The sequence below is a fragment of the Rhinolophus sinicus genome, chromosome 5 (assembly GCF_057876585.1).
Source record: "Rhinolophus sinicus isolate RSI-liver-muscle chromosome 5, RSI-T2T, whole genome shotgun sequence".
NCBI lineage: Eukaryota > Metazoa > Chordata > Mammalia > Chiroptera > Rhinolophidae > Rhinolophus > Rhinolophus sinicus.
Window position 1 is genome coordinate 39,781,600 of NC_142505.1, and position 13,710 is coordinate 39,795,309.

Sequence of the window (13,710 nt, forward strand, 5' to 3'; positions counted from 1 at the left end):
GCCATAGGAATTAGAGATAAAAGGAAGGACATACATTCTTTCTACAAAGTTCCTTGCTTGGGAAAGATACGATGGGACAGATACTTTGAAATACCTGTCCTAGATATATAATGATGAATAAGACAAAGTCTCTGACTTCATGGAGTCAGGCGGGAAACAATAAGCAAACCAGTAATTAAAGTACAGTGTGATAAACGCTATAAAAGAAATAAGTAGAGATGTTTGAGGCTTATGGGCCAAGTGGAAATGAGACCTAAACTTAGATGCAAGAAACAAACAGAAATTAGCAAGGTGAAATGTAAGTATATATTAGGAGTGGAATGGAGGACGGTGTCAGGGAAGCATGACATTCCAGGCACAGACAAGAGCACACAGAAAGGCAAGGACAGAGAGACCGGGACAGAGAATGTGCCAGAAGCACAGGTGTCTGAGATAAGGTTAAAGTGAAAGCAAGAACCATATCAAGAAGGATCTTTTACATTGGAGTTTGGACTTTATCTGGAGGGCAATAAGGAACTAGTAAATGTTTTTTAAAAAAATATGGAAAGACTTGTTCAGATTTGTGTCTGAGAAAAAGAATGTAGCTATAGTACAGCGAATGAAATAGAAATATATCTGGAAGTAAATGAAACAGATGTAGTATCCATGAATAGTTTATAGTAGTCTGAATTAAGATAGTAGCAATGGAAATAGAGAAAACGGGTGGGGAAGGTTGAGAGATTTAGAGGGTGGATTAAACAAGCCTTGTAAGTGATTTGATTGGGAGTAGAGAGAAAAGAAAAGGAGTCAAAGATGATGGATGCCTCAGTTTCTGGTTTGGGCAAAGGGTGGATGGCACTACTATTCAATGAGGTAAGGAAAAGGGGAGATTTTGAGAGGGTGAAACGATCGCTTTAATTCTGGCCAGACTTAGTCTGAGATGCATTTAAGTTACTCAAATGAAGGTGTCCAATAAGCAGTTGGATGTACAAAAACTCAAGGTTTGGGCCAGAGATATAGATTTGAGAATCATCCATATACAAAATAAGTAAGTAAAGCAATGAGAATAGATAAAATCGCCTGGGGAGAATGTACAAAGAAGAAAACCTAAGACAAAACCCCACAGAATACTAACACTTAGAAGACAAAGGAAGAACTGAGGAGAATAGACTGAGAGGGATCAGCCGACAAGGAAGAAAATATCAACAAGAGGAAAAGGAGAAAGCACTTATGAAGCTTACTATGTGCTACGTGTTGTACTAAGTGATGTATGTGCACTACCTCATTTAATCCATACACACCCTCTGAGCAACTTTGCATTGTTACCTGCATCATTATAGACAGGGACATCCTGCTTTAGAGAGATCAACGTGCTCAGGTTTACACATTTGGTTGGGTATAAGAAGTGCAACCAAAATTACACTCTAGTTCTCCAGAGCCCTTGTTCTTAACTGCTACACTGCACTGCTTTCTATGAAAGACTTAAAAAGTGTGTTATCATAGGCACAAAGGAAAACAGTAATTCAAAAAGAAAGAGACCATCCCAGTAGCAATGAACTCACCTAGTACTGAGATCTTGGTTTCTAATAACTTTCACTATTAAAAGAATCAGGAAAAATGGCTAATGGATGGAGAGGCCAGGAAATATGTGGAATGAGCCTAGAGCATATTGTAGTGCTAAAAAGAAAGTGCTCAAAACAGATAAACAACCCACCCCACAATGAGAGGAATATGTCAAAGGGACACACACACAAAAAAAAACCCAAATGAAAGCTCCCAATGGCCAGAGTTGTAACAATTTGAGCAAACAACCCAAACCTATAGTATTCAACTAGTATAAGCCAGAATATAAATTAAATATCCACAACTCCATACTGACATAGATTGAATGAATGAATGAATGAATGAATGAATGGAGACAAGATAAATCTGGGGTACAGAAGAATTCCAAATAAATTATATAGCTACTCCCCCTCAAGGAGGTACACGAAACTCTCCACTCCTCAAATGTGGGCTCCACATAATGACTCCCTTCCAAAGACTATGGTATAGAAAGGGGGGTTGGGGGATAGACAGTCACTTTACAGTAAGGAAACATGACAAACACTGCCTCAGCCAAGTGACCAAGGTTCACATCAACAATGGTAAGTCATGTTCATAGTATGTACCCTTGATATGCTGTGATAAAAATAGCACTTTTTATCTATGGTCTTGCTCTCAAAAACCTATAACCCCAATCTAATCAGGAGAAAAATCCCATTTTGAGGGACATTCTACAAAATACCTGACCAGTATGCCTCAAAACTGTCAAGTTTCAAAAATATGGGAAGTCTGACACAGCGTCACAGTACAAAGGAGACTAAGGATACATGATCATGAAATGCGGTGTCCTGAACGCTTTCCTGGAACAGAAAAGGGCATTAGCTAAAAAAAACTAAGGAAATCTGAATAAATATGGACGTGTGTTCATTATCATGTATCAATATTGGTTCATTAATTGTAAAAACTGTACTAGGCTAATGTAGGATGGTAACAGCAGGGGAAACTAAGTGAAGGGTTTGAGAACGCTCCATACTATCTTTGTAATTTTTCTATAAACCTGAAACTGTTCTAAAATTTAAAGTTTTTTTTGTTTTTGGTTTTTTTATTAAAGGGCACCTTAACAGTGTTAAATGCTGATAAACAAAAGACAAAGACCAAGAGCAGTGTCAGAGGATTAATGGAGTCAAAAGCGAGATTACACTGGGCAGCTGTGTGAATGAAAACTGTTGAGAATGGGATTTTAACACGTTGCGTACAGCGGGGTTTAAATCCCTCATGAAGATTCTCGTGATCCGTATGCAACGTGTTAAGTGTGTAGCTTCTTCCAAAAGTCTGATAATAAGGGGGAAGAACAAATCAGAGCTGGAAGCAGATATTGAGTTGAAGAAAGTGGCTTTTGTTATTGTTTTGTTTTTAATCAAGGTATAATTCACATATCCAAATATTCACCATTTTAAGTGTTCAATGCAGTCGTTTCCAGTATATTCACAAAGTATACCATCACCACTATTTCCAGAATATTTTGATTACCTCAAAAAGAAATGGTAAAATTAAAGAAGACCTAAATTAACGGAATATGTTCATGAATAGGAAGACTTAGCATTAAAATGTCAATAAAATCATGGGGCAGCTGGTTAGCTCAGTTGGTTAGAGACGGTGCTCTTAACAAGGTTGCCGGTTCGATTCCCACATGGGCCACAATTAGAGTGAAAACAATGACTTGAACTAAGTTGTTGCTGAGCTGCCGGTAGGCAGCCAAATGGCTCAGTTGGTTAGAGCACGAGCTCTCAACAACAAGCTTGCCGGTTCGATTCCCACATGGGATGGTGGGCTGTGCCCCCCACCCACTCACCCGCAACTAGATTGAAAATGGCAACTGGACTTGGAGCTTGAGCTGTGCCCTCTACAACTAGATTGAAGGACAACTACTTGACTTGGAGCTGATGGATCCTGGAAAAAACACACACTGTTACACAATAAAATAAATAAATAAACAAACAAATAAACAAATAAATGTCAATAAAATCAAAGTGGTCTACAGACTCAATGCAATCTGTATCAAAATTCTATTTCATTTTCACAGAAATGGAAAAGTTGATCCTCAAATTCATGTGGAATTGCAAGGAGTCCTACTAAATAGCCAAAACAATCTTCAAAAAGAAGAATAAAGTTGGAGGACTCACAGTTCTCAACTTTGAAACTTACTACAAAACTACAGTAAAACACAGTCTTTTATACCTGTGGCTTTTAGTAATTTTTGAACTCAATAAATATGTCCTCAAAATTTTTTCTCCCTATTCAAGGTCGTTTTGTCTATTTTGGTACCTTTACATTTCCATATGAACTTTAGGATCAGTTTGTCCATTTCTGCCAAAGAGGCACTGAGATTTGGGTAAGAATCACATTGAGTCTATAGATAAGATTGGGGAGTAGTGATAGCTTAACAATATTAAGAGTTTGCGAATCCAAGGACATTGGATGTCTTAAATCTTTAATAATTCTTTTCAACAACATTTTACAGTTTTCAGTGTACATATCTTGTACATTTTTGTTAAATTTATTCCTAAGTATTTTATTCTCTTTTATGCTATTTTAAATAGAATTTTCTTTTATTTTTAATTCTTTTTTCAGCTTTATTGAGATATAATTGACATATAATGGAATTGTTTTCTTATTATCATTTTCAGAAGGTTCATGATTAGGTATAGAAATATAATTGATTTTTGTAAAATGATCTTGTATCCTGTAACCTTGCTAACCTCATTTATTTGTTCTAATACTTTTGTTGTGGGTTCCTTAGGATTTTTTTTATATATAAGATCATGTCATCTACAAATACAGATAGTTTTACTCCTTCCCTTCCAATCTAGTAGATGTCATTGGCTTCTTTTTATTGCCTAAACGTCCTGTTTGTTTTTGTTTTTAACATGGGACAGTGCAGCATTTTTAAAAACTGATAGGAAAGAGGTAGTGTGAGGGTGGTAATTAATGGAATAAGGTCTCTAAGGAAACAGAAAGGAATAGCCTTCAGAATACAGATGCAAGGATTAACTTTAGCAAGAGAGGTTTAACATTTCAATTGTAACAGAGGCAATAGATGGGAGTGTATGGCCAAATGAAGCCTTCAGTATCTTCTAATAAAAATCCCTTGCTTTCAGGAGATTTTAGGAAGATCTGAGGAGAGTAAAGAAGGTCTGACATAGACACTGTGGAGAGAATTGGAGAGAGAGAGAAAGAGAGAGAGGAAAAAGGAGGGAGAGAGGGAAACAGGGAGGGAGGGCAAGCAAGAGCACATTGGATAATGTAAATCAGGCAAAGCAGCACTGAGGTTAAAGATCTTAAATCCAGGAGGTTGAAACCTCTGTCCAGCAATTGTAAGAAAGATGGCTGGACTGCTTCAGGGTTGGAGTTTTGCTAACTAGTAATATAAAAGAGAAAGGAATAGAGGTGTGAAACAGCATGATTTGTGTACAGAAATATAACAGTGCAATAAGACATAAGATCTGAGCAGTAAGCAGGGACCACATTCTTTCACTGATTCAACAAATATTTATTGAGTGCTTACTATGTGCCAAGCATTTTTCTAGATGCTAGGGATACACAGGGAATAGAATCAAGCCCCTCCCTTCGTGGAACTTATGTTTTGATGGGGAAGACAGATTACAAACACATACAATACTGGATAGTAATATGTGTTCATTATAAAATTCAAAGAAAAATGAGAAAAGTACTAAGAAAAACATTACTAATCCTAATGGACAAAAGTAAAACAATTTATTTTCTTCCGTTATTTTTTCTGTGCAGTTTTGTTTTTATATGATTATAATCGTATTACATTTGTTCCTACTATTTTCAAGTTTGAGAAACCTTTTGTGGCAATTTAAAAATTGCATAGAGAGCTACAGGATAAGTCACAATTTTTGAATGTTGATTAAGGAAAATATGGTCAAACTAACAGTACTTCAGTAACACGTTGAAGTGAATTTATACTTTACTAATCAATCCTCATCCACATATATAGGTAAGATATGTTTCATTTAATCTAAGATCAAAGGTTGAGAAACCACTGTCTATTTATAAATTTCTATACTTTATTTTTCCACTTCACCTTAAACTTCAAGTATTTACCCCATATTATTATAAGCTATATCTAAATAGTTTAATAGCTATATAATAGTCCATTGAGTGGAAACACTGTAAATTACTTATCTATTCCCTCATTGTCAAATAGACTGTCTTCACTTATTACTGATAAATGGTATCACAATAAACATATATTTTAATTACTTTCTAGTTCTGCTTCTAGGATAACCATTTGGCTCTTATTGAACTAACCCTCTAGCAGATAAAAACTCTAAATTCTGGGTAAAACATAAAAAATAACTATCTTAAAGCCAGAGAGGGACCAACAGAGTCACATTTGATTAGCCACGTGACTTTTCCATTTTCTATGGCTTTTAGCTAGAAGGAAGGCATCAGTGTGTGCTACGCAGGGTGCTAACACTCCCACAGAAAACAACAACAACAACACACTCTTACTGGCTTAAAGAACTAGATGACAAGAGTTTAGAACAAACTGAAAAGGGGCGAAATTGGAAGAAGGAGAGATGCAGACAAGGGAAATCCCAAATTTTGTATAAACTGTCTCGATCTTTGACTCCCGAAACACACATGACGTGGGCAGACTCTCAGCATCCCAGATAAGGATAAAAATTTTTTTTAACTAAATTAAGATTTGAGTTGCTACTCCACCACAGGAAAGATAGAGTTTGCAGTCAGAGTCCAATGAAGTTAAGTGTCTACTAAAACAAAAAGAACAACACTCTTTGGGCAAATATAAAACATCCAGAGTCTTTACAATATATTCGCAATGTGCAGGATATATCTGAAATTATTTGCCATATGAAGAAATCGGGAAACATGACCCATTCTCGAGGGAAAAGGCAATCAATGAATTTGAGCCTGAGATGACCCAGATGTTTAAACCAACAGAGAAGGATTTTATAAAGCAGCGATTATAACTACACTTAGAATGTAAAGAAAAATAGTTTCATATGAACAAAAAGAAATTCTCAGTAGAGAAATAGAACCAAATGGAAATTCTAAAACTGAAAAATTCAATATCTGAAATGAAAAATTCATTAGATAGAATAAACAGCAGAATGATGATAAATGAAAAAAAGCAAGTCAACATGAAGAGAGATTAATAGAAAATTTCTAGTTTGAAGAACACAGAGGAAAAAGGTGGGGGGGGGGGAAATGAACCAAACCTAAGTACTCGCCGAGTAATATCAAAAGATCTAACATACAAGCAAAACAAGAGGTAGGGGGAAAACACTGCGGATATAATAGTCAAAACTTTCTCAAACTTGGTGAAAGACATAACTTCAGAAGTTCAATGAACCCCAAGGACAATAAATACAAAGAAAACCAGATCTAGGCATATTACAGTCAAATGCTAAAAACCTGATTAAAAAGCCTGGTTTATCTTTTTATATTTAAAATTATTTCCCTAATGCAGACTCTTAAAAGCTTTATTGCACGACCAAAGGAAATGAACATTTTCAAATTTCCTCACAGATATCGCCAAATGTTTTTCCCAAAAGGAATTTCAGTGTGGCTGAAGCACAGTGGGTACAAATAAGAGCAGTAGTAAGACGGATAAAGATACATGTAGGGACGTAATGTAGGATTCGGTAGGTAAGGAGTTTCAAACTTTATTCGAATTTAAATAGGAAGTTGTTGAAAAGGTTTTAGGCAGGGGAATGACCCAGTAACTGTACTTCTGAGTATCTTAAGAAAAGAAAATAAACAAAAACTTAGCTGACTAAAAATATTTATTGTGATTCCAACATCTACTTGATATAAATAGATATAGATATGAGTCTATGCCTGTGTGCACATATATATGATGGTATAAATATATACACATCAATCTATAAAACAAACAACAAAAAAGACAAATATCCAGCAATAAGAAAATGGGAAATGTTTAATGAATTATGATTCATAAACACAATAAAATAGTATGAAGCTCTAAGAATGGTATTTATGAAGATCGTCAAAACAAGGAAAGTGTTTTTTGCTTTTAGTCAAAAAAGCAGAGGAGAAAATGATATGTATACTAGCTTTGTAATTATAAAACATAAATATATGAATAACAAATGAAAAATAATGAAGAAAAAGTTATGTTCGGTGGTAGAATTATTTTTTCTAATTTTCAAAATTTTCTACATTGCTACAACATCATTTCGATTAAATAAAATACCTTTCTACATCTTACTTCCAATACAATTCTCATCTTGGGCCTGCAATAAGTATTAACTGAATTTCACCAATTGAAAAAATAATTAAAAGAAACCTCTTTTCCAAATCCTGTTGGTTTACTTAATCTGGCATTCTTTCTGCAGCCAACAGTCAACAGCTCAAAGGGCAACATTTTTCTTTTTAAATAAATAGCTGTTTCTAAACCTGATTTCTCTAGGGTTTTTGGTGTGGTTTTTTTTTTTTGTGCCTGTTAAATGATTCTCTGCCTCAGTCTTCTCCATTTGTTCCATAAAATTAAACAAACTGAGGTTTTTACTCTGTACCTAACTTTACTGGCCTTATTATTAATATATATTGATATTCATGGCTGATCTTTATGACTATATTTCTTACTCTTCAGATACCTAGTCTACCATCAAAGACAACCTCCCGAACCTGAACTCTTATTTTTTTCCTTTGTCTTCTATCTTTTGAAGGCTTTTCTTTCTATGTCACCCTTCCCCTTCATAACTTGGAATCGTCTCCCTTCTTATTTTCAAGATCGTTACATCACTCCATTATTATCTCTGCACCACTACTCAATATCACAGTTCTCCATTATCTACCAAGTTTTTGGTTCCCAGCAACTTCTCCTAACCTGAATATTACATTTTATTAGAGCAGAGAATCCCAACTTTGTGTTGTGAACAGGCTAGAGGTTACTACGATACCGATCTCCTCAGCCTTTGGAACAGCCAAGAGAGCCCTGGGCAGTTGGAGCTCCTGGCTAGCTTTCCCCTGAACTTAAGTGGAGTCCTTTGTTTAGCCCTAGTGCATCTGATACATGTTATCACTTTCTATTTATGCCACAATATGAAAAAAAAATATGCAGGACTTCAGTAGACATTTCTCCAAAGAAGATAAACAACTAACCAACACATACATCGCTAATCATTAGGGAAATGCAAATCAAAACTACAATGAGACACCACCACCTTGCACCCATTAAGATGAGGACTATTAAAAAAATTAAAGAACAGAAAATAACAAGTATTGGTGAGGATGTAGAGAAATTGGAACCCTCATGTACCGTTGGTGGGAATGTAAAATGGTACGGCTGCTGCAAAAATCAGAATGGTAATTCCTCAAAAAATTAGAAATAGAGTTACCATATGACCCAGCAATTCCGCTTCTAGGCATATACCCAAAACAAAAGCAGCATCTTGAGGAGATATCTGTACTCCCATGTTCATAGCAGCATTATTCACAACAGCTAAAACATAAAAGCAACCCATGTGTCTATCAACAGATGAATGGATAAGCAAAATATGGTATAGGAGCCCCTCCTTATCCCAAGAATATATTCCAAGACCCCCTAGTGAATGCGAAAGCATGGATCATACCAAACCCTGTATAGACTATGTGTTTTCCTATTCATACATACCTTTTCACTTAAAGGAAGTACTTTTAGGCTTCTCTCTGGTATATCCGGATTGCCAGCATCATTACTCTTTTGCTTTGGGGCCATTATTAAGTTAAAAAAGGGGTTATTTGAACACAAGCACTGTGATACTGACAGTTGATACCAACAGTCAACCTCATCAGCAAGACAGCTACTACTAAGTGACTAAGACAGGGAATCTATAGTGTGGACACACTGGACAAAGGGATGATTCATGTCCTACGTGGGACAGAGTGAAATTTCATCATGTTACTCAGAACAGCACGCAACTTAAAACTTACGAATTGTTTATTTCTGGAATTTTCCACTTAATATTTTTGGACCATGATTGACCATGGGTAACTGAAACCACACCATGGATAAGGTGGGATTACTATATATACATACCAATGGAATAGTATTCAACCTTAAAAAGGAAGGAAATTCTGACACATGCTACAACATGGATGAACCTTGAGGTCATTAGCTAAGTAAAAAAGCCAGCCGCAAAAAGACAAACACGGTATGATTCCACAGTATATGAGATACCTAGAGTAATCAAAATCATAAAGACAGAAGGTAGAATGGTGGTTGCCAAGGGCTGGGGGGAGGGGAGAATGGAGAGTTAATTATTTAATGGGTATAGAGTCTTAGTTTTGCAAGAGACAGAGAGTTATGGAGATGGATGGTGGTGATGGTTGTACAATATGAATGTACTTAATACCACTGAACTGTACACATAAAAATAGTTAAAGTGGTAAATTTTATGTTACGTGCATTTTTACCGCATTAAATAAAAAACTGAGAAGCATCAAGACTTGAAGTATCTCTTGTATTGCCTCAAAATACATATTTAAACTCTCAATAATTCTATAGACCATTATTATTATTAAATCAGGAATTTTTATACTGAAATACAAATTTCTCTAGTCTTCTCTCCAGAGTATATAGCTCATCTTAGACATAAACCCTTTGAGGTAGCTGATGTTTCTCTCATAGCTATTGGTACTGTAATGGCATACATTTTGCTCCTATGTTTTATCATGGAAAATTTCAAACATATACAAAGGAAGAGAGAAAGGAATAATGAAACCTCATATAACTATCACTTAAACAATTAATCAACTCATAGACAATTTTGTTTTATCTATAATTTCACTCATTTTACTCTACTTCCCCCAGCGGATTATTTTGAAGCCAATCTCAGACATCATACCATAAATCTCAGACTTCAACGATAAATATTTCAGTGTGTTATCTCTATATACTAAAAGATACTGTTATCTCTATATACTAAAAGATACACATTGAAAGACACTACCAAAAAAAAAAAGAAAAGAAAAGAAAGATACTACCTGTGTCCTGCATATGTTCCTACACTGGTGGGTCAGATTTCTGGTAGAAGCATTCCTCCAGTAAACCAAATATTAGACACAGGAATTCTAATACATTCATTAATTCTATTATAGTTCCTTACAAGTAAAGCACTAGGAAGTAGAGCTCTCAAACAAGAAAATCAAGAAGAGAATGGCTTCGTTTCAATTGTAATAGGATCATTGTTCAAGTATGGTCTTAAGAGACGTCTTAGGAAAGAGAGAAAAGTCACACACACATACACACACTCTTCTCCATCTCTCATAGGTAGTTGAATTTCATATGATACAAGTTGTTTGGTGTATGATAACATAACACGGTAATAGTATATAAGTATTATTATACATAAAGTAATTCATGTAGCTTTATGTTTTATAAAACAAATGCAATAAAACTAGCTCAATGTAGAAAATTTTTATTCAACTGTCCTTACCTTTTGTTGGACTGAGATTCTGATCTATAAATCCTCTTAGTTCTGCATTTGTGGAACTCAAACCAACCTGAATAAAATAGTTTTAAAAGTTAAAAAGACGATCTTAAGTATTAATGATCATTTAATAAGCTATTTTATACCTTCCACCAGAGGTCCATATCAAATATTAATACAGCCACACAAAAATGTATTAATTGTGTCAACTACAGGAGTAGGATTAAAAAGAAAATGTTGCCATATTGCTTGAAATGGGAAAATATGAATTGTCCAGATTACGGCAAAAATTAATAAAATGTATTTATGAGCAGAACTTAGGTCTACGCATTTTACTGGTTTTTTGAAAACAGTTATGTAGCTGCCATGAAGTTGCCAATAACTATACCAAAATTTCACCCTCACTGCTGCCCTTAACTTTTACTATTCAAAATCACTCCCTATATGTGCTCACTTCGGCAGCACATATACTAAAATCACTGCCTATAATGCTTTTCAACATTATGACATGTAATGGATCAAATAAGACCATTAATACCACAATGCAGAGGTGAGGTCCACTGGCTCAAGTCCAACCGCTCAGATTCACACTCTGGCTCATCAAGACTACTCTGTGTGTGTCGTGGTCAAGTCATATAAGCAAGCTCTCTATACTTCAGACTCTTCATCTGTAAATTGGAGGGTGCTAGAAGTACGTACCAATTCAGGTAGTTAGAAAGATTAAGTAAGATACAAGGTTGGTGCAAAAGTAATTGCTGTTTTCACTGTTGTTTTTAATCTTTTAAACAGCAATTACTTCTGCACCAACCTAATAATTCATGTAAAGCATACAGCACGTGATTGGCACGTGTTAACGTTAATTATTATTAGTATGATACTTGAGGGACTACCTATAGCAAGTATGCTTATCAGTACACATTTAGACAATTCATTTCATTTAATGTGCTGCCCACTGGACTACCTGGAATCAGAGCTGAATATGGTAGTATCATCAAACAATTTTTAAAATTTATTGTAGAGTCAGGAGGAAAAAAACCTCTCCATTTTTAAAAACTTGACACAAAGCAAGCATCTAATCAATGATTCTACTATTACTATTATATTATTGTATTAATCCACGTAGATTTGTAACCTTGACACATCATTGCTAATTTGGTAGTCCAAATATTTTTCCAAAGTACTGCTATACAAAAGGATTTTAAAGCATGCAAAGCTTTATAATTTTATAACTGTCACTTGTCTTATGTTGTTAAACTTACTGCTTTAACAGTATATATTCTACATATGCACTCACTTGATACTTTACAATTGCATAATGTAAGAGCTAATTATTTCATTATTTGTTCATTCAAATGCTCTGCTAACAGCTGTGTCTTTTTGTCAAGAGCTATGTTACCAGAAATATTTCTACATATAGTTCACATTATGGAAAGTAATAGGTTTGCACCAAATGCAAACTTATCTCTAGCATCTAATATTAAATTTTTATGACAGCAGCTGAGATAAAGACATCTAAAACATAGCTTCTTAATTCTACAGAGATAATGGTGTAGATACTTAATTCTGTCTAGCTTCTTACAAGTATTCTGTTAGAAGCAAAGTAAAGCCTTTGCAACAAAATTTCCAACAAATTATCACTGCATGGATCTCCAGAGTTGTTCCCAAACATTAATGTTAAGTGTTCAATCTGTACATGCCAAGAATTTACTGTGGCATCACTAACATGCCTCCATTTTTTTAAACTCTTCTGCTACAAAAAGAAGAGAAACACGGAACTTCTGTTGATGTTCTAGTGTAAAAAGAAAGTAAAGAAGGCAAAGACAGTCTTTAATATATTCCATGCTTAATACAATGTGACCGTGTAGTACATTTATTATAATAACTTCAAAAGCATCAGTTTAATCCTTTTTGTTATTATACAAAGATAACGGCAAAAACCTCAACCAAAACCACATCTTCACAGTGGAGAGTTCACAGTTACTGGGTTACAGTTATGTTTAAACACCTGCTCTTAATGTCCAACTTCTGCAGAGTGAAGCAGCAAACGAATTCGGAAACTTTTTAAGCAGCTGTACACCTGCACCTTAGTAACCAACAAATTATACTCTACAAAGATAAACTGGTCTCATACCATATGAGACCAATATGCTATGCTAATCTTGGTCTCATAGATGGAGGGAAAGTGTTTGTATTTAGAACTTCCATAAATACTACCAAAATTTATTTAATGAAACCTAAAAATGAATTAATTTCTGCTTTCATAAACACTTCGCAGTTTAAAGACAAAAGAAAAGTAGATTCAGAATAGAAAAAGTTGGCTAGGAAAGGCATTTAACAACATCAGCTATTCTTTCCTTATTCTATCGATTTAAAAACAATTTAATAATAATGTTTCACAGAGCAAGGGGAAAAAAGAAAACTCATTTTATGTAAAATTTTTCATCTAGTAAGGTCCTGAGAAAAGTTTTCTATCGGGATGTTCAAACATGGTGCACATACGATAAGCAGTCACTAAATGTCTATTGAATAAACACTATCCAATCCAATTCTTAAAGATCAAACTATATTCTCTAGTAACACCATTATAATTTCATTGATATTTAACATACCCGACTGACATAACTGAAAGGAAACAAAATTCAGACTGAGATGATTTGTGCTCCAAGTTCAGCTCACAAGCAAGGTGAGGTGATCTTGGAAC

General features: G+C 34.8%; 1 protein-coding gene across 6 annotated transcripts in view; it reads right to left on the bottom strand.

The window, feature by feature from the left end:
- Positions 1 to 13,710, bottom strand: part of TFDP2 (transcription factor Dp-2) — a 180,239-nt gene that overhangs the window by 128,556 nt on the left and 37,973 nt on the right. For 5 of the 6 annotated variants that reach the window (XM_074312942.2, XM_019747143.3, XM_019747140.3 and 2 more), the window contains exon 3: positions 11,016 to 11,082. The exons of the other annotated variant lie outside the window; for it this stretch is intronic. In XM_074312942.2, the coding sequence (XP_074169043.1) occupies positions 11,016 to 11,082 (67 nt within the window). The remainder of the gene's footprint in view (positions 1 to 11,015; positions 11,083 to 13,710) is intronic. 6 annotated transcript variants of the gene reach the window in all.